This window comes from Pseudophryne corroboree, assembly GCF_028390025.1.
Source record: "Pseudophryne corroboree isolate aPseCor3 chromosome 3 unlocalized genomic scaffold, aPseCor3.hap2 SUPER_3_unloc_101, whole genome shotgun sequence".
Taxonomy (NCBI): Eukaryota; Metazoa; Chordata; class Amphibia; order Anura; family Myobatrachidae; genus Pseudophryne; species Pseudophryne corroboree.
In genome coordinates, this window is record NW_026967496.1 from 264,470 (window position 1) to 289,531 (window position 25,062).

The window sequence follows — 25,062 nt, forward strand, 5'->3', positions numbered from 1 at the left end:
GATGTCCCCGTCCTCTGTATTCCCAGGATTGTACAGAGGAGAATCACAGGATCCCACAGGAGGATCAGGTAGGTGAGATTTAGGGTCTCAGCAATATACCAAAGTGACTGTCACTATATGATCTGTAGAGGAGCTGTGTGACTTATACACTGATATTATACTGTTTCACCTCAGTTTAATCTGACTGTATGCAAATGTCATTATAGTCTGTGTTTTTTTGTTTTTTTCCCTCTTGTGTCCTAGAGGATGCTTGGGCCATATTAGTACCATGGGGTATAGACGGGTCCACCAGGAGCCATTGGCACTTTAAGAGTTTGAGAGTGTGGGCTGGCTCCTCCCTCTATGCCCCACCTACCAGACTCAGTTTAGAAAATGTGCCCGGAGGAGCCGGTCACAGCTAGGAAAGGGAGCTCTCCTGAGTTCTCTTAGGAAAAGTGTATTTTCTTTATTTCAGCGTCTATTTTTTTACAGGGAGGCTGCTGGTGACAGACTCCTTGCAGGCGAGGGACTGAGAGGGGAGGAGTAGTGTCCGCCCTGCATGGTCCTGCCCCTGCTGACTGGACGTTGAGCTCCAGCGGGGTCTGATCGCGTCCCGCTGCAGGGGAGCGCTCGCCCTGGCAGCCAGCTGCCACACCCTCAGGGAACTGAAGATGACGAATGAGTCACTGTCCCCCCTTGCAAGCGGGGGGTCAGTGTGAAGAGGGCGGCTAGAGGGTAACTGCGCTCCTGGAAGGCTCAGCGGTACTGCGGTGAAGCCCTGGGCCAGCTTCGGACCCTAATCTGACCACAAGCAGCCTGTCGGGGGTCTGTGGATCCAGGCCAGCATAAATCCCTCCGGCCAGTATAATCTTCATTGAGCGGGAAGACAGCGCCATTGAGGGGGCGGAGCTTCTCCTCAGAGCGGACCCAGCAGCGTTCAGCGCCATTTTCCTGCCAGTGGATGCCAGGTCTCTCCTGAATGACTCCAGCTATCTGTACGGTACCAGGGGGTTGTAGAAGGGAGGGGAGGCTGTATTATAGGCTGTCTCTCCTATTAAGGGACACAGTCAGCGCTGGTTTGGGGTCTCCTTATACCTCTAATAGCGCTGTGTGTGGGTTGGCTCCAATCTCTGTCTCTCTGCCATTCTTGGGGGGAAACTCTGTCTTCCAGTACCCTGTGTGTATGTGGGGTGTTTGAGGGTGTGTGACAACATGTCCAGGGACACTGTTTCATATGCTGCAGAGGATTTGTCTTCCCAGGAAGATCCCATGCCATGTAATCAGGATTGCACTGTTTTAGCACAGATCCCAGCTAGAGAGCCAGAATGGTTAGCCTCTCTGAGGAGGACTATTTCCCAGATTTCTGATAGGGTTGCTAGGACTGAGCATGCCATTCAGGTCCTCCAGTCCTCTATGGTGGTGTGGTCTGATTCTGCCTCCTCGGGGTCCCCTGCGGTACATTCTCATAAACGTGCGCTGGCATTTTATGCAGGATGACACGGACACCGACTCTGACGCTGCAGACGGTGACGGGGATGTGTTGATGGGGACGGCATCACTTGCCAAGCTTGTTGTACACATTTCAGACACAGTTCCGGAACAGGTGGAGGAGGCCTTCTTCACAGATAATAAGAAGCCCCCCCCTCACCTTCCCGGCATCCAAGGAATTGAATGCTATCTTTGAAAAGGCATGGAAAACTCCGGAAAAGAAATTCCAGATCCCCAAAAGGGTCTTGGTGGCTTTTCCCTTCCCAGAGGAAGATAGAAAGAGATGGGAGTCCCCACCGATGGTCGACGCCTCTGTCTCCAGGCTGTCCAAACAGGTGGTATTACCGGTCCCGGGATCTACCGCGTTAAAGGACCCGGCAGATCGCAAAGGTGGATGCTACACGAAAATCCATTTACACGGCTTCAGGGGCCATATTGCGGCCTACTATGGCCTGTGCTTGGATTGCTAAAGCTATTGCCAGGTGGTCAATCACTCTACAGGAGGAGTCATCTACGCTGGACAAAGGTGACGTTGTTTTATTTTTACGTAATATTCAGGATTCTGCAGGGTTCCTGGTGGATTCCATGAAAGACCTGAGTTCCATGGCTGCGTGGATCTCCTCCATGTCCGTCTCGGCTCGCAGGGGTCTCTGGCTGCGCAACTGGTCTGCGGACGCGGAATCCAGGAAGTGTGTGGAGAGCCTACCATACAAAGGTCAGGCTCTCTTTGGGGAGGCGCTGGATGCGTGGATTACCACGGCTACCGCGGGTAAGTCTCCTTTTCTCCCCTCAGTTGCACCGGCTACGAAGAAACCTTTCTCGTATGTCCTAGAGCAGGCATTCCCAACCACGGTCCTCAAGGCACACCAACAGTGCAGGTTTTAGTGATATCCAGGCTACAGCACAGATGGTTAAATCAAAATAACTGAGCTACTAATTAAGTCACTTGTGCTGAAGCCTGGATATCACTAAAACCTGCACTGTTGGTGTGCCTCGAGGACCGTGGTTGGGAATGCCTGTCCTAGAGGATGCTGGGGTCAGCAAAAGAACCATGGGGTGTAGACGGGATCCGCAGGAGACATGGGCACTTTAAGACTTTTAAGGGGTGTGACCTGGCTCCTCCCTCTGTATCCCTCTCCAGACTCAGTTTAGAATTGTGCCCAGTGAGACTGGATGCACTCCAGGGGAGCTCTACTGAGTTTCTCTGAAAAGACTTATGTTAGGTTTTTATGTTCAGCGAGGACTGCTGGCAACAGGCTCCCTGCTTTGTGGGACCTAGGGGAGAGAAGCAGAATCTCTTCCGTATAAGGGTGGTGTGTTTGGTGACGGCCTCACTGATTTAGACTCTACGGCTACCGCGGGTAAGTCGTCCTTTTTACCTAATGTTCCTGCGCAACAAAAAAAAACACACCACTATTAAATGCAGTCCTTTCGGCCCAATAAATACAGGAGAGGCCGAGGTTCCTCCTTCCTTGCTACTAGAGGTAGGGAAAGAGGTAAACGAGCACCCGCCTCATCGAGTTCCCAGGAGCAGAAGTCCTCCCTGGCTTCTGCCAAATCCACCGCATGATGCTGGGACTCCCATAAGGGAGCCCGCACCGGTGGGGGCACGTCTAAAGCTCTTCAGTCAGTTCTGGTTTCGCTCAGGCCTGGACCCATGGGTTTTACAAATAGTGTCCCAAGGGTTCAAACTAGAGTTTCAAGACTTCCCCCTCGCCATTTTTTTTTTCTTCAAATCGGCCTTACCAGCTTCTCTTCTAGACAGGGAGGTTGTCTGCGGCGCGATACAAAAGTTGTGTCAAAACCAGGTTGTGATCCCGGTTCCCCTGTCACAACAGGGAGAAGGCTTTTATTCAAGCCTATTCGTGGTCCTGAAGCCGGACGGCTCGGTCAGACCGATCCTAAATCTAAAATCTCTCAATTTCTACCTGAAGAAATTCAAGATGGAGTCTCTCCGAGTGGTGATCTCCAGTCTGGAGGAGGGGGATTTTATGGTGTCGTTGGACATAAAGGATGCCTACTTGCATGTTCCCATTTATCCTCCTATACCTGAGGTTTGCAATTCAGGATTGTCATTACCAATTCCAGCCGTTGCCGTTTGGTCTGTCCACGGCTCCGAGGATTTTCACCAAGGTGATGGCGGAAATTATGTTTCTCCTCCGCAAGCAAGGAGTCACAATTATCCCGTACTTGGACGATCTCCTGATAAAAGCGAGATTAAGGGATCAGTTGGTACAGAACATTGCACTATCCCTGACAGTGCTTCAACTACATTGTTGAAGCACAGTTAATTCCGACAACTTGGTTGGCGTTTTTGGGAATGATAATGGACACAGACCTGCAGAGTTTTTCTTCCAGTGGAAAAAGCTCTGGAGATTCAGGGTCTGGTCAAACTCATACTGAAACCATCAACAGTCTCCATCCATCAATGCATTTGGTTGCTGGGGAAGATGGTTGCGGCCTACGAGGCCATTCAATTTGGCAGGTTCCATGCCAGAGTTTTTCAGTGGGACCTGTTGGACAAGTGGTCCGGATCCCACTTCCACATGCACCGGAGGATAATCCTGTCTTCCAAGACCAGAATCTCACTCCTGTGGTGGCTGCACAGCTCTTACCTCCTAGAGGGGCGCAGGTTCGGGACCCAGGACTGGATCCTAGTGACCACGGATGCAAGTCTCCGAGGTTGGGGGGCAGTCACATAAGGGGAAAACTTCCAAGGAAAATGGTGAAGTCAAGAAACTTGTCTCCACATCAACGTTCCGGAGTTAAGAGCCATTTACAACGGCCTTCTACAAGCGGAACGTCTTCTTCGCACTCTGCCTGTACTGATCCAATCGGACAATGTCACAGCAGTAGCATACATAAACCGCCAGGGCAGAACAAAAGGCAGAGCGGCGATGGCAGAAGCCACAAAGATTCTCCGCTGGGCGGAAAAGCATACAAGCGCTCTATCAGCGATATTCATTCCAGGAGTGGACAGCTGGGAAGCAGACTTCCTCAGCAGACACCATCTCCATCCAGGAGAGTGGGGCCTCCATCAAAAGGTCTTCACAGAAGTGACAAGTCTTTGGGGGGTTCCCCATATAGACATGATGGCGTCTCGTCTCAACTAGAAGCTTCAGAGGTATTGGTCCAGGGACCCTCAAGCAACAACAGTGGATGCACTGGTGACACCGTGGGTGTTTCAGTCGGTGTATGTATTCCCTCCACTTCCTCTCATTCCAAAAGTTCTAAAGATCTTGTGAAGAACAAAAGTTCGAGCAGTCCTCGTGGTCTCAGACTGGCCAAGAAGGATTTGGTACCCGGATCTTCGGGCATTACTCGTAGAAGATCCCTGGCCTCTTCCTCTCCGCGAGGACCTGTTGCAGCAAGGGCCGTGCGTGTATCATGACTTACAGCGGCTACGTTTGACGGCATGACGGTTGAACGCCTGATCCTAGCTCGCAAGGGTATTCCCAGCGAGGTTATTCCCACTCTTATTCAGGCCAGAAAAGGAGTTACGTCGAAACATTACCACCGTATTTGGAGAAAATATGTTTCTTGGTGTGAATCCAAGAAGGCTCCTCGGGGGAATTTCAGCAGGGGCGTTTTTTCCATTTTCTGCAAGCAGGTGTGGATGCGGGCCTAAAATTGGGCTCGATTTAAGGTTCAGATTTCAGCCTTATCGGTTTTCTTTCAAAAACAATTGGCCTCCCTTCCGGAAGTTCAGACTTTCGTGAAGGGTGTGTTACACATCCAACCTCCATTTGTGGCACCATGGGACCTTAATGTGGTGTTGCAGTTCCTTCAATCACATTGGTTTGAACCCTTAGGGAAGGTGGAGTTGAAATTCCTCACTTGGAAAGTGGTCATCCTGTTAGCCTTGGCATCCGCAAGGCGGGTGTCTGAGTTAGCGGCCTTGTCTCACAAGAGCCCTTATCTGATCTTTCATGAAGATAGAGCAGAGTTGAAAACTTGTCAACATTTTCTGCCGAAAGTGGTTTAATCTTTCCACATGAACCAACCGATTGTGGTGCCAGTGGCTACTGACTCTTTGGTTGAATCAAAGTCTCTGCATGTGGTCAGAGCTTTGAAAATTTATGTCGCCAGAACTGCTCCGATTAGGAAAACAGAGGCTCTGTTTGTCCTGTATGCTCCCAACAAGATTGGGTGTCCTGCTTCCAAGCAGACTATTGCACGCTGGATCTATAATACGATTCAGCAGGCTCATTCCAGGGCTGGATTGCTGTTACCAAAATCGGTGAAGGCCCACTCTACTAGGAAGGTGGGTTCGTCCTGGGCGGCTGCCCGGGGAGTCTCGGCATTGCAACTTTGCCGAGCTGCTACTTGGTCCGGGTCAAATACGTTGGCTAAGTTTTACAAGTTTGATACCTTGGCCGATGATGACCTCAAGTTTGGTCAATTGGTGCTGCAGAGTCGTCCGCACTTTCCCGCCCGGTTTTAGAGCTTTAGTATAACCCCATGGTTCTTTTGGTGACCCCAGCATCCTCTAGGATATATGAGAAAATAGGATTTTGATACCCACCCGTAAATCCTTTTCTCGTAGTCCGTAGAGGATGCTCGGCGCCTGTCCCAGTGCGTACTGTATCTGCGGTATTAGTTGTGGTTACACACTATTTGTGTTTCACTTATTTTCCTCGAAATGTCCGTCTCTCTGGGCACAGTTCCTATACTGAGTCTGCAGGAGGGATATAGAGGGAGGAGCCAGGCCACGCCCCTTAAAAGTCTTAAAGTGCCCATGTCTCCTGCGGATCCCGTCTATACCCCATGGTTATTTTGGTGACCTCAGCATCGTCTACAGACTAAGAGAAAAGGATTTACCGGTAGGTATCAAAATCCTATTTTCTCTAACGTCCTAGTGGATGCTGGGACTTCCTTAAGGACCATGGGGAATAGCGGCTCCGCAGGAGACTGGGCACAAAGTAAAAGCTTTAGGACTAGCTGGTGTGCACTGGCTCCTCCCCCTATGACCCTCCTCCAAGCCTCAGTTAAGATTTTGTGCCCGGCCGAGAAGGGTGCAATCTAGGTGGCTCTCCTGAGCTGCTTAGAAGTAAAAGTTTATTTAGGTTTTTTATTTTCAGTGAGTCCTGCTGGCAACAGGCTCACTGCATCGAGGGACTAAGGGGAGAAGAAGCAAACTCACCTGCGTGCAGAGTGGATTGGGCTTCTTAGGCTACTGGACATTAGCTCCAGAGGGACGATCACAGGTTCAGCCTGGATGGGTCCCGGAGCCGCGCCGCCGGCCCTCTTACAGAGCCAGAAGAACGAAGAGGTCCGGAGAAAGCGGCGGCAGAAGACGTTCCTGTCTTCAGGATATGGTAGCGCACAGCACCGCAGCTGTGCGCCATTGCTCTCAGCACACTTCACACTCCGGTCACTGAGGGTGCAGGGCGCTGGGGGGGGGAGCGCCCTGAGACGCAATAAAACCTGAAAAATACCTTATGTGGCAAAAGTAATACATCACATATAGTCCCTGGGCTATATGGATGTATTTAACCCCTGCCAGTTTTCCACAGAAAAAGCGGGAGAAAGGCCGCCGTGAAGGGGGCGGAGCCTATCTCCTCAGCACACAAGCGCCATTTTCCCTCACAGCTCCGCTGGAAGGACAGCTCCCTGACTCTCCCTGCAGTACACTACGGTAACAGGGTGAAAACAAGAGAGGGGGGGGCACTATTTGGCAAAACATAACAATATAAGCAGCTGTTAAGGGAGTAACACTTAGATAAGGTTATCCCTGTACATATATAGCGCTCTGGTGTGTGCTGGCAAATCTCCCTCTGTCTCCCCAAAGGGCTAGTGGGGTCCTGTCCTCTTTCAGAGCATTCCCTGTGTGTGTGCTGGGTGTCGGTACGATTGTGTCGACATGTATGAGGAGGAAAATGATGTGGAAGCAGAGCAATTGCCTGTGTTAGTGATGTCACCCCCTAGGGAGTCGACACCTGACTGGATGGTGGTGTTTAAAGAATTACGTGACAATGTCAGCACTTTGCAAAAAACTGTTGACGATATGAGACAGCCGGCAAATCAATTAGTGCCTGTCCAGGCGTCTCAGACATCGTCAGGGGCGCTAAAACGTCCACTACCTCAGGTGGTCGACACAGACCCGGACACGGATACTGAGTCCAGTGTCGACGGTGAGGAGACGAACGTAATGTCCAGTAGGGCCACACGTTACATGATCACGGCTATGAAGGAGGTGTTGAATATTTCTGACACTACAAGTACCACAAAAAGAGGTATTATGTGGGGTGTGAAAAAACTGCCGGTGGTTTTTCCTGAGTCAGATGAATTAAATGAGGTGTGTGATAAAGCGTGGGTTTCCCCCGATAAAAAACTGCTAATTTCTAATAAATTATTGGCACTATATCCTTTCCCGCCAGAGGTTAGGGCGCGTTGGGAAACACCTCCTAGGGTGGATAAAGCGCTCACACGCTTATCAAAACAAGTGGCGTTACCGTCTCCAGATACGGCCGCCCTCAAGGAACCAGCTGATAGAAGGCTGGAAAATATACTTAAAAGTATATACACACATACTGGTGTTATACTGCGACCAGCGATTGCCTCAGCCTGGATGTGTAGTGCTGGGGTGGCTTGGTCAGAATCCCTGACTGAAAATATTGATACCCTGGATAGGGACACTATATTATTAACCTTAGAGCATTTAAAGGATGCTTTACTATATATACGTGATGCACAGAGGGATATTTGCACCCTGGCCTCAAGAGTAAGTGCGATGTCCATTTCTGCCAGGAGAGCATTATGGACGCGACAGTGGTCAGGGGATGCGGATTCCAAACGACATATGGAAGTATTGCCGTATAAAGGGGAGGAGTTATTTGGGGTTGGTCTATCGGACCTGGTGGCCACAGCAACTGCTGGCAAATCCACCTTTTTACCTCATGTCACTTCTCAGCAGAAAAAGACACAGTCTTTTCAAAATCAGTCCTTTCGTTCCCATAAGGGCAAGCGGGCAAAAGGCCACTCCTTTTTGCCCAGGGGCAGAGGAAGAGGGAAGAAACTGCACCAGGCAGCCCCTTCCCAGGAGCAGAAGCCCGGCCCCGCTTCTACAAAAGCTTCAGCATGACGCTGGGGCTTTACAAGCGGACTCAGGCACGGTGGGGGCCCGTCTCAAAAATTTCAGCGCGCAGTGGGCTCACTCGCAAGTAGACCCCTGGATCCTGCAAATAGTATCTCAGGGGTACAAATTGGAATTCGAGACATCTCCCCCTCGCCGGTTTCTGAAGTCTGCTCTACCATCGTCTCCCTCCGACAGGGAGGCGGTTTTGGAAGCTATTCAAAAGCTGTATTCACAGCAGGTGATAATCAAGGTACCCCTCCTACAACAGGGAAAGGGGTATTATTCCACACTGTTTGTGGTACCGAAGCCGGACGGCTCGGTGAGACCAATTTTAAATTTAAAATCCCTGAACACTTACGTAAAAAGGTTCAAATTCAAGATGGAGTCACTCAGAGCAGTGATAGCGAACCTTGAGGAAGGGGACTATATGGTATCTCTGGACATCAAGGATGCTTATCTTCATGTTCCAATTTTCCCTTCTCATCAAGGGTACCTCAGGTTTGTGGTACAGGACTGTCATTATCAGTTTCAGACGCTGCCGTTTGGATTGTCCACGGCACCCCGGGTCTTTACCAAGGTAATGGCCCAGATGATGATTCTACTTCGAAAAGAAGGCGTCTCAATTATCCCGTACTTGGACGATCTCCTGATAAGGGCAAGATCAAGAGAACAGTTAGAGGTCGGAGTAGCACTATCTCAGGTAGTGCTACGTCAGCACGGGTGGATTCTAAATATCCCAAAATCACAGCTGATTCCAACAACACGTTTACTGTTCCTAGGAATGATTCTGGACACAGTCCAGAAAAAGGTGTTTCTCCCGGAAGAGAAGGCCAGGGAGTTATCCGAGTTAGTCCGGCACCTCCTAAAACCAGGCCATGTATCAGTGCATCAATGCACGAGAGTCCTGGGAAAAATGGTGGCTTCGTACGACGCGATTCCATTCGGAAGATTCCATGCAAGAACTTTTCAGTGGGATCTACTGGACAAATGGTCCGGATCGCATCTGCAGATGCATCAGCGGATAACCCTATCTCCAAGGACAAGGGTGTCTCTCCTGTGGTGGTTACAGAGTGCTCATCTTCTAGAGGGCCGCAGATTCGGCATTCAGGATTGGATGCTGGTGACCACGGATGCCAGCCTGACAGGCTGGGGAGCAGTCACACAGGGAAGAAATTTCCAGGGCTTGTGGTCAAGCATGGAAACGTCTCTTCACATAAATATCCTGGAACTAAGGGCCATTTACAATGCCCTGTGTCAGGCAAGGCCTCTGCTTCAGGGTCAACCGGTATTGATCCAGTCGGACAACATCACGGCTGTCGCCCACGTAAACAGACAGGGCGGCACAAGAAGCAGGAGGGCAATGGCAGAAGCTGCAAGGATTCTCCGCTGGGTGGAAAATCATGTGATAGCACTGTCAGCAGTGTTCATTCCGGGAGTGGACAACTGGGAAGCAGACTTTCTCAGCAGACACGACCTCCATCCGGGGGAGTGGGGGCTTCACCCAGAAGTCTTCCAAGTGATTGTAAACAGTTGGGAAGAACCAATGGTAGACATGATGGGGTCCCGTCTCAACAAAAAACTGGACAATTATTGTGCCAGGTCAAGGGACCCTCAGGCAATAGCGGTGGACGCTCTGGTAACACCGTGGGTGTACCAGTCGGTATACGTGTTCCCTCCTCTGCCTCTCATACCCAAGGTACTGAGAATTATAAGAAGGAGAGGAGTAAGAACTATACTCGTGGCTCCGGATTGGCCAAGAAGATCTTGGTACCCGGAACTGCAAGAGATGCTCACGGAGGAACCGTGGCCTCTACCTCTAAGAAAAGACCTGCTTCAGCAGGGTCCTTGTCTGTTCCAAGACTTACCGCGGCTGCGTTTGACGGCATGGCGGTTGAACGCCAGATCCTGAAGGAAAAAGGCATTCCAGATGAAGTTATCCCTACCCTGATCAAAGCCAGGAAGGATGTAACTGCAAAACATTATCACCGCATTTGGCGGAAGTATGTTGCGTGGTGTGAGGCCAAGAAGGCCCCTACGGAGGAATTTCAATTGGGTCGATTCCTACATTTCCTGCAAGCAGGACTGTCTATGGGCCTAAAATTGGGATCCATTAAGGTTCAGATTTCGGCCCTGTCGATCTTCTTCCAGAAAGAACTGGCTTCAGTTCCTGAAGTTCAGACGTTCGTCAAGGGGGTACTGCATATACAGCCTCCTTTTGTGCCTCCAGTGGCACCTTGGGATCTCAATGTAGTTTTGGGGTTCCTAAAATCACATTGGTTTGAGCCACTCACCACTGTGGACTTTAAATATCTCACATGGAAAGTGGTAATGCTGTTAGCCCTGGCTTCAGCCAGGCGGGTCTCAGAATTGGCGGCTTTATCTTATAAAAGCCCTTACCTAATTTTTCATTCAGACAGGGCAGAATTGAGGACTCGTCCTCAATTTCTACCTAAGGTGGTTTCAGCGTTTCACATGAACCAGCCTATTGTGGTGCCTGCGGCTACTAGGGACTTGGAGGACTCCAAGTTGCTGGACGTAGTCAGGGCCCTGAAAATATATGTTTCCAGGACGGCTGGAGTCAGAAAATCTGACTCGCTGTTTATCCTGTATGCACCCAACAAGTTGGGTGCTCCTGCGTCTAAGCAGACGATTGCTCGCTGGATTTGTAGTACAATTCAGCTTGCGCATTCTGTGGCAGGCCTGCCACAGCCAAAATCTGTTAAAGCCCATTCCACAAGGAAAGTGGGCTCATCTTGGGCGGCTGCCCGAGGGGTCTCGGCTTTACAACTTTGCCGAGCAGCTACTTGGTCAGGGGCAAACACGTTTGCTAAATTTTACAAATTCGATACCCTGGCTGAGGAGGACCTGGAGTTCTCTCATTCGGTGCTGCAGAGTCATCCGCACTCTCCCGCCCGTTTGGGAGCTTTGGTATAATCCCCATGGTCCTTAAGGAAGTCCCAGCATCCACTAGGACGTTAGAGAAAATAAGAATTTACTTACCGATAATTCTATTTCTCGTAGTCCGTAGTGGATGCTGGGCGCCCGTCCCAAGTGCGGATGGTCTGCAATACTTGTATATAGTTATTGTTACAAAAAAAATCGGGTTGTTTATAGTTGTGAGCCATCTTTTTAGAGGCTCCTAAGTTTATCATACTGTTAACTGGGTTCAGATCACAGGTTGTACGGTGTGATTGGTGTGGCTGGTATGAGTCTTACCCGGGATTCAAGATCCTTCCTTATTATGTACGCTCGTCCGGGCACAGTATCCTAACTGAGGCTTGGAGGAGGGTCATAGGGGGAGGAGCCAGTGCACACCAGCTAGTCCTAAAGCTTTTACTTTGTGCCCAGTCTCCTGCGGAGCCGCTATTCCCCATGGTCCTTAAGGAAGTCCCAGCATCCACTACGGACTACGAGAAATAGAATTATCGGTAAGTAAATTCTTATTTTTTCATCTACCACGTCACAGTCCTTTTGGCCTGCGAGGCCTAGAAAGAATAAGCCTTCGAAGACTGGACAGTTCTTCTGGAGGCCATCAGAAAATTGGTGGTGTCAGAGGTCATTGTTCCGGTCCCACTTCAGCAGTGGAACAAGGGTTATTATTTGAACCTTTTTGTGGTACCAAAACCGGATGGTTCAGTATGGCCTATTCTAAACTTTGAACCCTTATCCCAGGGAGTTCAAATTCAAAATAGAGTCTCTGAGAGCTGTCATTTCAGGACTGTCGGAGGGGGAGTTCCTGGTGTCCCTGGACATCAAGGATGCTTACCTCCACATTCCCATTTGGACGCCGCATCAAGCCTATCTCAGGTTTGCGCTGATGGATGATCATTATCGGTTCCAGGCGCTGCCGTTTGGCCTCTCCACAGCACCAAGGATCTGATGGCGGAGATGATGGTTCTCCTCCGCAAACAGGGGGTGAACATAATTCCATATCTGGACGATCTCCTAATCAAAGCGTTGTCCAGGGTGAGGTTGTTGCGTTCCATCGCGCTCACGACACAGCTGCTCAGGAAGCACGGTTGGATCCTCAACCTTCCAAAGTCTCATCTGGAGCTGACAAAGAGGCTGTCTTTCCTGGGAATGATCCTCGACACGGAAGTGCAGAGGGTATTTCTGCCGGTGGAGAAAGCGTTGGTGATTCAAGCAATGGTCCGGGAGGTCCTAAAGCCTACCCGGGTATCTGTTCATCAATGCATACGCCTTCTGGGGAAGATGGTTGCTGCCTACGAGGCTCTGCAGTACGGCAGGTTTCATGCTCGACCCTTTCAGCTGGACCTATTGGACCAGTGGTCGGGCTCTCACCTACACATGCACAAGAGGATGCGCCTGTCTCCGAAAGCCAGGATTTCACTCCTCTGGTGGCTGCAACTTCCGCACCTTCTGGAAGGGAGAAGGTTCGGAATTCAAGACTGGATCCTTTTAACCACAGATGCAAGTCTAAGAGGTTGGGGAGCAGTCGCTCTGGGGGAAACCTTTCAGGGACGATGGTCGGATCAAGAGTCACTTCTCCCAATAAACATCCTGGAACTCAGGGCCGTTTACAACACCCTTCTGCAAGCAGCACACCTTTTACAGGATCGGGCTGTTCAGGTGCAGTCGGACAATGTGACCACAGTGGCCTACATAAACCGACAAGGCGGAATGAAGAGCAGGGCTGCCATGTCAGAGGTGTCAAATCCCCACATAGACATGATGGCCTCACGCCTCAAAAAGAAGCTTCGGAGGTACTGTTCCAGGTCAAGAGACCGACAGGCAGTGGTGGTGGACGCACTGGTAATACCGTGGGTGTTTAAGTCAGTGTATGTTTTCCCTCCACTTCCTCTGACACCAAAGGTTCTTCAGTTCGTGAGAAGAACAAAGGTTCAGGCTATCCTCATTGCTCTGGACTGGCCAAGGAGGGCTTGGTACGCGGATCTGCTGGATCTTCTGCTGGAAGATCCACGGCCTTTACTTCTTCGGGTGGATCTGCTTCCGCAGGGGCCGTTCGCTTATCCAGACTTACCGCGGCTACGTTTGACTGCATGGCAGTTGAACGCCAGATCTTAGCTCGGAAAGGTATCCCGAGTGAGGTCATTCCTACCCTGATACAGGCCAGGAAGGGGGTAACGTCTAAACATTACCATCGCATTTGGAAGAAATATATTTCTTGGTGTGAGGCCAAGAAGTTTCCGGTGGTGGAGTTTTAGCTTGGACGTTTTCTCCTTTTTCCTGCAAGCAGGGCTGGATATGGGACTGAGCCTGGGCTCCATCAAGGTCCAGATCTCTGCTTTGTCCATCTTCTTCCAAAAACAATTGGCTGCTCTTCCTGAGGTTCAGACCTTTTTGAAAGGGGTTCTGCACATCCAGCATCTCTTTGTGGCCCCTACGGCTCCATGGGATCTTGATGTGGTGTTGCAGTTCCTGCAATCTGCTTGGTTTGAGCCTCTACAGGATGTGGACCTCAAGTTTCTCACATGGAAGGCGGTCACCTTGTTGGCCTTGGCTTCTGCACAACTTGTGTCGGAATTGGGGGCTTTATCTTGTAAAAGCCCCTATCTGATCTTCCATGAAGACAGGGCGGAACTTAGGACTCATCCACAGTTCCACCAAAGGTTCTGTCGGCTTTCCACATCAACCAACTTATTGTGGTGCCAGTGGCTACTGACTCAATTACTTCAAAGGCCTTGGATGTAGTGAGGACTTTGAAGATTTACGTGAAGAGGATGGCTCGTCATAGGAAAAGGGACTCTCTGTTTGTCTTCTATGATCCCAAAAAAATTTGATGTCCTGCTTCTAAGCAGTCGATTTCCTGCTGGATCAGGTTCACTATCCAGTATGCTTATTCCACGGCAGGATTGCCGTGTCCGAGATCTGTAAAGGCCCACTCTACTCATAAAGTGGGCTCTTCCTGGGCGGCTGCCCGGGGTGTCTCGGCGGTACAACTCTGCCGAGCAGCTACTTGGTCTGGGTCGAACACGTTTTGCCAAGTTTTACAAGTTCGATACTTTGGCCTCTGATGACCTCAAGTTTGGTCAAGCAGTGTTGCAGGAGCCTCCCCTCTCCCTCCCGTACTGGGAGCTTTGGTACATCCCCATGCTACTATTATGGACCCCAGCATCCTCTAGGACGTAAGAGAAAATAGGATTTTGGTTACCTACCGGTAAATCCTTTTCTCGTAGTCCGTAGAAGATGCTGGGCATTGGTTTTATGGTTCAGTGTTACCTGGTTCCTAGGTAAATTCTGCGTTGTTTATTATTTCAGCTGTTGCTGAAGTTGTTCCGGCATGTTGTCCGGATTATCCTGTTTGTGTGAGCTGGTATAAATCTCGCCGCTATCTGTGTAAAGCCTTCTCTCGAAGTATGTTGTCTCCTTGGGCACAGTTTCTAGACTGAGTCTGGTAGGAGGGGCATAGAGGGAGGAGCCAGCCCACACTCTTAAACTCGTAAAGTGTCAATGGCTCCTGGTGGACCCGTCTATACCCCTTAGTACTAATATGGACCCCAGCATCCTCTACGGACTACGAAAAAAGGATTTACCGGTAGGTAACCAAAATCCTATTTTTTAGGTAGAACATCTGTCTGATATTAAAACAGAAGATATAGAGGGAGAAGAAAAGACATATGTGACTGATATGAAGGAAGAAGATACAGAGGGAGAAGAAGAGACATATGTGAGGGGTGATCAGCAGTGTAAGGAGGAGGAGATCCCTACAGATATCAGCACAGGTGAGTAATAAACATTTATTACAGAAGTCACATATTCTCCTTGCTCAGTCACTACAGCAATCTCTTATCCTACACCCTCCTCCGCCATCAGCCCTGTTCTCTGTTGGGTGTTTCTAACACAAGGCTATCCATGACAAATATCACATGTAGAGAGTTATTACACACAACACTATAATGTTATTAAAAGTAACAAGCAGAAGTTTATTAGTGATTATATATAAATGTGTATATACGTATGTATATAATATAATTAGTATTGTTTTTTGTGGAGTGCCTAATTTATATGCATTTTGTTAGATGATGCAGGTATGAAATATTTCCTGCTATACAGTAGACCTGAGCTCACCAAATACAATTCGTATAAGATTCAGAAATAAAATGACATTTGAATCTAGAACTTCAAGTAAAACAGATTAAAAGCTTATCAAAGCTTGTTGTCACCCTTGCATGGGCGGGCTTGTTCTTATCCACTCCAATTCACTCTAAATCCAAATTGCGTGTCTTCCAACGCGTTTTGTCAATAGTGACTTCTTCAGGGGTGTTTTCGGTTAAAGGCTTTATCCTCAAATATCAATTGTGTAGACTTGAAATAATTGTGTAACCTTCAGACGGTAGTTGTGGACTTGTTCATGATGATCACATTCCTAATTACTTGTGAATAATAATTCCTGGTCTGTGCAGTTATGACTTTAGGGAATGTAATGGTCAGATCAAATATTGCTCAATCTAAGGTCTCCCAGTAGCCTTACTACATACATAAATGTGTCTTGCATTACTATTTTAACTAACAATAATAAGCAGTGGAGTTTTAGTTCATGTATTGCTCAGTGCATTTAAGCCTGCAGCCCCCGACAAGGGACCCCACTATACTGCAGGTCCTACTCGATTGCTCAAAATAATTACCATAAAAACATTACATGACACATCACATTAGTGTAAAACTTTAGGTTTGCTCTCCGCAGCGGAACATTTGCCGAAAGGCTCAGATTGGTTTTCAGATCATCAGCTGACGTGCCACCGCATCTCACGTGGCCCTCCAATTCACCAGATCTGGGACTGTGGGACTGTTTGGCTGGGTCCGGCATTGTACTGTTGGTGCAGTTCCTGATGCGTTTGTAATGATTGGTGGTTGCTAGGCGACCTAAATGCCTGTGGTCCCGATTTGTTATGATCTACTTTCGCCCACTGTTCCGCAGCTGAGATTCTTGGTGTCCATGCTTCTTCCACTGTAGATGGATACTACTCACTGTCTACAAGGGATCACCAACAAACAAATGCCGGTCTTGGCCAAAACCAATGGCTCCCTTATGCCAGTTGTATCACGTGCATGACCTATGGTGCCATCTGAAAAAGAAACAATATCTCAACAAATTTGCGTTGTATCAATACCTCAGACATTCACAATGATCATCCAGTTGTTTTAGTGTCACCATCTACACGCATGTGCACGTACCGTGTCGTTGTACTTATATATATTTTGGTAAAGCGGCACTCCTCAAGAAGACCTGAAGTTGATATTAAAGAATCACTAGCCGGTGCCCTCCAAACCAGGCTGCATCAGCTGGTGTAACGTAATGTAGAATCCATACAAGGAGGCACTCAGAATAAATAGACCAGGCAGGTTTAGTGTACCAACGTTTCAATGCTGTATTCGCGGCATTTTTGTTAGGGTGCAGAACACAAGAGACATACAACCACTCACCTAATATACCCGGTGGAACCGTCCATGTCGCCATACCTCGCGCGCTCCAGCACATCACAGTGACGTCATCTGACACACGCTACGTCTGGGGACACGGAGAGAACCTTGTCCACGTGACCAATAGTAACCAATGAGGACAAAAGTATCAAGTAACCTGCCAACAAAACAGTGTAACAACACCAATCAAATTCTATCCTCTTAGATATATATATCTTTCTCCGGCAGGGAGCACAGGTTATCCACAGGATAACATTGGGATATGATGACTTGACAGCGGATTTGCAACAAACTGTCAAAGCGTTCAGCCTCCCAGCATGCAACGGGCCTGTCCATATATCCCCGCCTCCTGGCTTAGGCAAATCAGCTTTTTGTTTGGTGTGGCAGGAGCCGGACCATGGTCAGAGGGCTGCTGTTTTTTAGCAGCCATAAGTTTTCTTATTTTATTTTTATATGAGTGATCTTTCTAAAAAGCATCTTATACACACCTCAGAATCGCTCCAACAACTCCCCGCCCAGTCGCGACAACGCTTATCCATGTGTACAGTGAGGCAGGCACAGGTTCTGGTGACCCTTCATGGGCTACTCTGCACAGACATTATCCAATGTAGCTGAGCAGTTTATACCAGCTCCTATACCAGTGATAGGTTTCCCTATTAACCCTTACATGCAACATTCATTCTGAGGTTTATACACCTAGGGAGTTGTCAGCCTCTCAAAAAAGCAGCCTGAAAGGCTGGTGGTAAGTAAATCACATAGACATGATACAACATCTTCACAGTCTACGCATGTTTTAGATGAGGATTCATTGGAGGATGAGGACTCATTGCACTTCAGAAGGTCTCAGCTCAGTGGACATACCTGAGCTAATTAGTGCTATATAAGCCATTCTATCCTTAGAAGAGGCAGCAGAGTCTGTGTTAAAAACTAAGGCAACTGTGTTTAAAAATCCCAAAACAGCTGATGGAAATTTTGGGTTACGCCCAGTAGGAAGTTAGAATTCCAAGAAATGGAATTCCAATTATGCCCGTCCAGCTGGGGATTGTTTAAAAAAAGAAAGAAAAGGGAGGTGGCTCCCAAAGTAGATTTGCAGGTCTTAGATTGGTGCGAAAATCTACATTACTTTTGTTTTCAACATCAATAAATGATGTCACGGGGGGTGAGGCCTGACTGGAAAGGCAGCAGGAAGCAGGATAAAGGAGCTCCTGCTTATATAGGTCCCTTCTACCTTTTACAGCTGTCCTACGGGCTCTTTCGGGCCCTTTCTTGCCCCTCTGTGTGGTAGGTTGCGGAGTCGGGGGGCCATTCATTTGGCTTTTGCAGGTTGTGGCCTACACCCGGATCCGAAGCTGCAGACTGAAGTTGTGCAGTGATCCCACCACAGCCTGGACCTCAGCGAGGCAGCGCTGCTACTCATCGAGGGCTGTGCGCCCTGTCCACTCTTGTGCCTAGCCGTGCTGTTGGAGTCGTCTTGAGAGGCTGACTGGGGATCAGCGGTGACTGCAGCGGGAGACACTGAGCGGAGCTGCTCTCCTGGCATCTGATGTGGCGCATACTATGGGGATTGGTGGCCTCAGCAGGGACGCGTCAGGTATGTCAGCTCACCCGCCTGCAGCCTGCCTTCTCCTACTGTCTGGCCGTTGAAGCCCTGAGTCGTAGCAGCAGGGAATACACGGAACGCTTGCCTGTCATCACTCCAACAATGTCCCAGCATCTGCCCCTCTCCTCCTAACCCATGGTGCTACGGGGGAATCTGGTGGAGCTGAGAATTATAGAGGACATAGAATGTATAGAGCGTTGAGTAACAGGACCATCTACAGTGTCTTAAGACATCTTCAGCCATTACAGCTGGGCTGTGCGTCTGACAAGAAGAAGCATATGATGTTGTAGTGGTCTTAGAAGGACCACCTGAATTAGAGGTACCAAAGAGATGGAAAGTTGGTGCCGATTTGGTAACTTTTTAACCTTTTTTGGAGGCATGATAAGCCGGCAACAAAGAGACTTCTCAGAGATAGGAAAATACAAATGATCTATAAATAAAAGGATCAGTAGTGCGCTGTCAGGATGTTACTTCAAGATGAATCCGTTCAAAAGTAAACCTGATGTAATGCAACTCAAATAACACAGTAATGACCGAGAAATTCCACTAGAGGTCAGCGTGATCACAGACGTGAAGTACTCAGCACAGAGACACACAAATGGCAAAATATATTCAGTGGATAAATCCACAAAATAATATACAGTGAGGTTGCAATCAGAGTATAATGAGCTGTACTCAGATGATACTTGTTACTGGGCTCTGCATGTAGACTGAGAGGAAGTAGATTATAGTGGTACCATATAAATAGAAAGTAGTTTCAATTCAGGACACATTTATTTTAAACCTTATTTAAGGCAGAAGACAAAGCATGCGATGGCCGGGCACCAGGATACAAAATGGCAGCCACCTCACTTTCCAATATCACCACCGGGCTCCGGTGACTGAGGGCAGCCCGTTCTGTCCCCAGCAGTAGCGGAATCTGCGCACCCGTGTGAGCGGGAGAGCAAGTGATCCCGACTGAGCGAAAAGCGCCTCCAAGTCAGGTGTCAGGAGCGTACAGGAAAACTTGGGCACACTTGGCCCCAGAATACAGCCCGTGGCTTCAGTGGCGTCACTAGGCTGCGGCAGTGAACGGTGGCCGGAGGGAGCGGCTTTAGGGCAGTAGGAGTGGTGGACTTAATAGATTGGGTCTTGGTCCCAGCGGCGGCTGAGAGCTATCAGGTAGGTTAGATAAGAAGCCACTTAGTGAGGAGATCTCCAGAAAGCACGTCTGGATGACCTCTCCCCTCTTCTTTATTATTTTATATACTAACGGGTGACAGGTGTGGTACATCCCTCCAAAGGCAGATCCAATCTCTTTCTCATCAGACTCTGCTGTCTTCCCTGCACTCTCACTCAGATCTTCACTGCTGCCAGTAGCACACGTATGAGAAGCAGAAGTATGGCGGCAGCTGTATAGATTGTGATATGTAATTCTCTGTATCATACTTACCGTGCACACATCATCCTTATTACTACTGAGAATATAGAGGTAATACACTGATTATGGGGGTGTAACAGTGTATTGTAACCTAGCAGATGATGATGATGATTGCAGTGTATTATATGGTGTATTGCATGTAAAGTACCTTGTTCCACACCTACTCTGCTGTAGCAATATACCTTATATAAGGGTGAGTAACACATGTACAGCCTTACCAGCGTATGAGCACACACATAAAGGAATACTACCTTACCAATGCTTCCAGGAGTAACGTTAGCAGACATTTCACTGATCCATCAGCTCATATGACTGATGTTATTGTTCATCTAGAATCTCCAATTCATACGATATGTTCCCCATCCATTGTTTTACATTGGTGCTGACATAGGACTTGTCGAGTGACTACATCTCCATTTATACTTCATGGTTTGTTACCAGTACAAGAGAGAGAGATATCTAAGTCTTATTATAATGTTAAATTTGTTATTGTGAGTGTTCTCAGGAGGGTGGACACAATGATAGTCTGAGACACAATATTATAAAGCCTTCATTAAAAGTTATGTTTTATTATACACACACATTTACAATTAAGTGTCCCAGAGAGTCGTCTTCTATTGTTTACAAGATTAATATTGTTACAGAAAATGTCACATTTCCATAATGTATTTTATTTCCAGCAGATGGACACACAAGCAGGAATATCTCAGAAGGACATCTAATGTTATCCCCGGATTGTGACATAAAAGATAATGACAGTAGACAGGATTCTCCAGGAGCTAACCGCATTACGCCAATTATACATCCAGCTCTATCAGCTGATCCCTGTGATTCTGGGAAATGTTCTCCTGATCACTCTGATATTGGTGCATCTGTTACAGCTCTGACAGTAGATACAGTGTTTCCCTGTTCTGTAGATGCCAAATGTTTTACACAGAACACAAAGCATATTAATCCACAGACATGTAAGGCAGGTGAGAGGCCACTGATATGTTCTGAGTGTGGGAAATGTTTTAAATACAAATCAGATCTTGTTGTACATCAGAGGAGTCATACAGGTGAGAAGCCATTTCCATGTTCTGAGTGTGGGAAATGTTTTGCACGGAAATCAGATCTTGTTATACATAAGAGAAGTCACACAGGTGTGAAGCCATTTTCTTGCTCTGAGTGTGGGAAATGTTTTGCATGGAAATCACATCTTGTTACACATCAGCAAATTTACACAGGTGAGAATCTGTTTTCTTGCTCTGAGTGTACGAAATGTTTTACACGGAAATCAGTTCTTATTACACATCAGCGAAGTCACACAGGTGAGAAGCCATTTCCATGTTCTGAGTGTGGGAAATGTTGTACACAGAAATCAGATCTTGTTAAACATCAGAGAAGTCACACAGGTGAGAAGCCATTTCCATGTTCTGAGTGTGGGAAATGTTTTACACAGAAATCAGATCTTGTTAGACATCAGAGAAATCACACAGGTGAGAAGCAATTTTCTTGCTCTGAGTGTGGGAAATGTTGTGTAAGTAAATCACAACTTGTTACACATCAGAGAAGTCACACAGGTGTGAAGCCATTTTCTTGCTCTGAGTGTGGGAAATGTTTTACACAGAAATCACAACTTGTTACGCATCAGAGAAGTCACACAGGTGAGAAACCATTTCCATGTTTTGAGTGTGGGAAATATTTTGCACGGAAATCAGTTCTTTTTATACATCATAGAAGTCACACAGGTGAGAAACCATTTCCATGTTTTGAGTGTGGAAAATGTTTTGCACGGAAATCAGCTCTTGTTACACATCAGAGAAGTCACACAAGTGAGAAGCCATTTCCATACTCTGAGAAATAAGCTTTTGTTCCACACAATAGACTTAATTCAGGTGAGAAACCATTTTAATCTTCTGGAGTATACTTATCATTGCCATGTAATGTTCCTCAAGATTCTGTCCTATCTCTTAGGCTTTTGCAATATACATACAACAGGTCCTTCTGATAGAAGCTCACCAACAAAGGGCAGGGCTACAGCTCAGCTTTGCAAACCAACCAGACTTAAGCTTGGGGGTTCAGAGTAACAAAATGCTGATCATGTGCGGAATCTTGGGGATAAATTTACTAAGATGGGAGTTCTATTTTAGATGGGATGTTGCCAATAGCAACCAATCAGATTTCAGGTATTATCTTCTAGAAGGTGCTAGATAAATGAGAAGTAAAATCTGATTGGTTGCCATGGGCAACATCCCATCTTAAATAGAACTCCCATCTTAGTAAATTTACCTCTTGGTGTCCTGGATGGTGGAGTGACACTTGGGGGGTATTCAACTGTTTGAAAAGTCAGGTGTTTGTTTTTTCCTATCTACTAGACTGGAAAAAACACCCCCAACCGACTTTTCAAACAATTGACTTCCACGCTTACACATCAGGTATCAGCCACAATCAGATCCTCATCTGAGGAACATAGCCAGACTCCAGCACTTATTTCCCTCAGATGATCTACCTACAGTCATACATGCACTTGTATCATCACACATAGACTACTGCAATGTCCTCTACCTGGGTCTCCCAGCAATAGAATTGCACCGCTTGTAGCTTGTACAGAATGCAGCAGCCAGGCTGTTACCTAACCACACGTTCCTGCCACATAACATCCATTCTCTGCTCCCTGCACCGGCTGCCTGTAAGATGGTGACTATTACATAATCTCACTGACTCTCCCAGCCCTACATGACCAGGGTCCATGTACCAGAAGCAGCGCCCTGTTTGGTTTCATCTGCAGATGAAGGACTGTAACCAGCAGTATCAATTCCCCAAGCAGCACTGAGGTGTCAGGGGAGACAGGGTAGGCGGCACCTTTGCAGTAGTGGGGGCTGCTGGAGCAGGGTCTACATAGGTAATATTGTCTCCAAGCAGCGCTGAGGTGTCAGGGGAGACAGGGCGGATGGCTGCAGTGCGGTACCAGGAGCTGCTGGAAGAAGTGTCTATGTGGGTAATCATGTCCCCAAGAAGCGGTAAGGTGTGAGAGCGGGTGGCAGTAGTGGGGGGGGGCGACGGGACAGGAGGGGGAGGCGGGGCGTGTGCCAGTAGTAGGGGGAGATAGGGCAGGTGGCAGTAGTGGGGGGAGATGGGGCGGGTGGCAGTACGGGGGATGGGGTGTGTGGCAGTAGTGGGGGGAGATTGGGCAGGTGGAAGTAGTGGGGGGAGATGGGGCGGGTGGCAGTACAGGGAGATGTGGTGTGTGGCGGTAGTGGGGGGAAACGAGGCAGGTGGCAGTAGTGGGGGAGACGGGGCAGTGCTGGTGGGAGATGGCATTTGGCTGCAGTGCGGTCCAGGGGCTGCTGGAGACAGTGTCTATGTGGGTAATCATGTCCCAAAAACGCCCTAAGGTGTCAGGGAGACAGCGGGTGGCAGTAGAGGGGGAGACGGCAAGTGACAGTAGTGGGGGGATACAGGGAGGATGGCAGTAATGGGGCGAGACGGGGTAGTGGCAGTAGTGTGGGAAGATGGGGCAGTGGAAGTAGTAGGAAGAGACAGGGAAGGTGGCAGTAGTGGGGGCAGGCGGCAGTGGGAGGAGACAGGGCGAGTGGCAGTAGTAGAGGGAGACAGGGCGGATGGCAGTAGTGGGGGGAGACAGGGCAGATGGCCGCAGTACAGTACCAGAGGCTGCTGGAGGCAGTAATGAGGTGTATGGGTCCCGCTCAGAACCAGTTGATAATTAGACCTAATGATGATTATGCTTCCTTATGTCTAATTAATCCCTTGTATGTGTTACTGTTATTTGCTGTGTCAGCCTTTATGTGTGTTCTGTGTAATAATCCTGAAAGTAGTGCTGCCGATCTCATATCATTTGTAGTAACTTGGAAAAGATGAGATATGAGGTGCACTCTGGAAGCTTATAGGGGGTTAATCAGAGATGATCGCAGATGTGACATCTCACAGCCCCCACGAAATGGTCCTGGCCCGCCCGTGTTCACCCCTCAGGGATGTGATCGCAATGTGTGTGTCCGCACGGCCGCTGCGCATGTATATATTGCCACCACCAGCAAACTGCTGCGGGCCGCTATTGCGGTTGGGTCTGAATGACCCCCATAGGCTGTTGTGCAGAGTAAAGTATTTTTTAAGTTTAAAATATAGAGAAAAATCTGCGTATTAAAGATATGAAATAAAGTTGTTTAAAAACAAAAGATTTCCGTTGAGTCTTTTTATGTGTCTGTGTATTATCTTATTATCAGATAATTGTCGCTATGGTGACAGAAACAATTTCCTGTTAATGTGTCACTTGTAGTGTTACTTTTGTGTCCACATAATATCAGTGTTGCTGTGTATAAATACCCCGTCTGGTGTGTAAAGGTGGGTACACACGCTGCCATTGTGACTGTGCGATTTCCCTTGAACTAGCCGGAGCCCAGAACCACCAATAGTGACTGTATGTACTTGTGATTGTGGCTATGTGCGATTGTGACAGCTCATGTGAATAGTGGGGTGTATATAGATATCTTATTGTTTTAAATAAATGATGTCTGTTCAAAGGTTCAGTTTTTTTGTTGTTTTTACTTGTAGGTGAATTAGGGTTGTTGTATTGTCGAAGTCAAAAATATTACATACACACCACATGCAAACACCAAACCGAGTGGCCTCTGCGTGTGCGTAGTCACCATGTGTACGCATCCATGCACGCTACGTACACTGGTTCACGTATTGACACGTAGTATGAGTATATACGGTAGCATACGCAATCGCACAGAAAAGCCACAAAGACATATTCAATATTCTATTTATATAGTGCATAATTTACACATAGTCTCCACACACATTCCCAGCAAGTTACATATACTCAAAGGGTAGAATAACAGAGTCATTCAGGATGTGAGGGGATGGAGTAAGGTTAGGACTTAGTGCTTGGTATCCAGATGTGCAGTATCTTGAGATCTACATTCCGGTTGCTATTTGCAGTTTATAGCATGTTTCTGCACATATATAAGGATAGAACAGCAGAGTCATTCAGGGTTACAGGATATGAGGGGATGGAGTAAGGTTAGGACTTAGTGTTTGGTAACCAGAAGTGCAATATCTTGAGACCTATATTCTGGTTGCTATGTGCAG

The 25,062-nt window shown here is 48.0% G+C and overlaps 1 protein-coding gene across 1 annotated transcript; it reads left to right on the forward strand.

Annotated features, from left to right (window-relative positions):
* On the forward strand, nucleotides 1-22,996 carry LOC134983248 (oocyte zinc finger protein XlCOF6.1-like). Its single transcript, XM_063948978.1, has 3 exons — nucleotides 1-68; nucleotides 15,090-15,249; nucleotides 20,652-22,996. The coding sequence occupies exons 2-3, from the start codon at nucleotides 15,156-15,158 to the stop codon at nucleotides 21,812-21,814; spliced, it is 1,257 nt and encodes a 418-aa protein (XP_063805048.1). The 5' UTR covers nucleotides 1-68; nucleotides 15,090-15,155; the 3' UTR covers nucleotides 21,815-22,996.
* The last annotated feature ends 2,066 nt before the right edge of the window (nucleotides 22,997-25,062 follow it).

Bases quoted from the DNA above. Each gene is read 5' to 3' on its own strand.
- LOC134983248 (XM_063948978.1), top strand. From the start codon at position 15,156: ATGAAGGAAGAAGATACAGAGGGAGAAGAAGAGACATATGTGAGGGGT. The intron at 15,250-20,651 runs GTGAGTAATAAA...TATTTCCAGCAG, and splicing joins CCCTACAGATATCAGCACAG to ATGGACACACAAGCAGGAAT.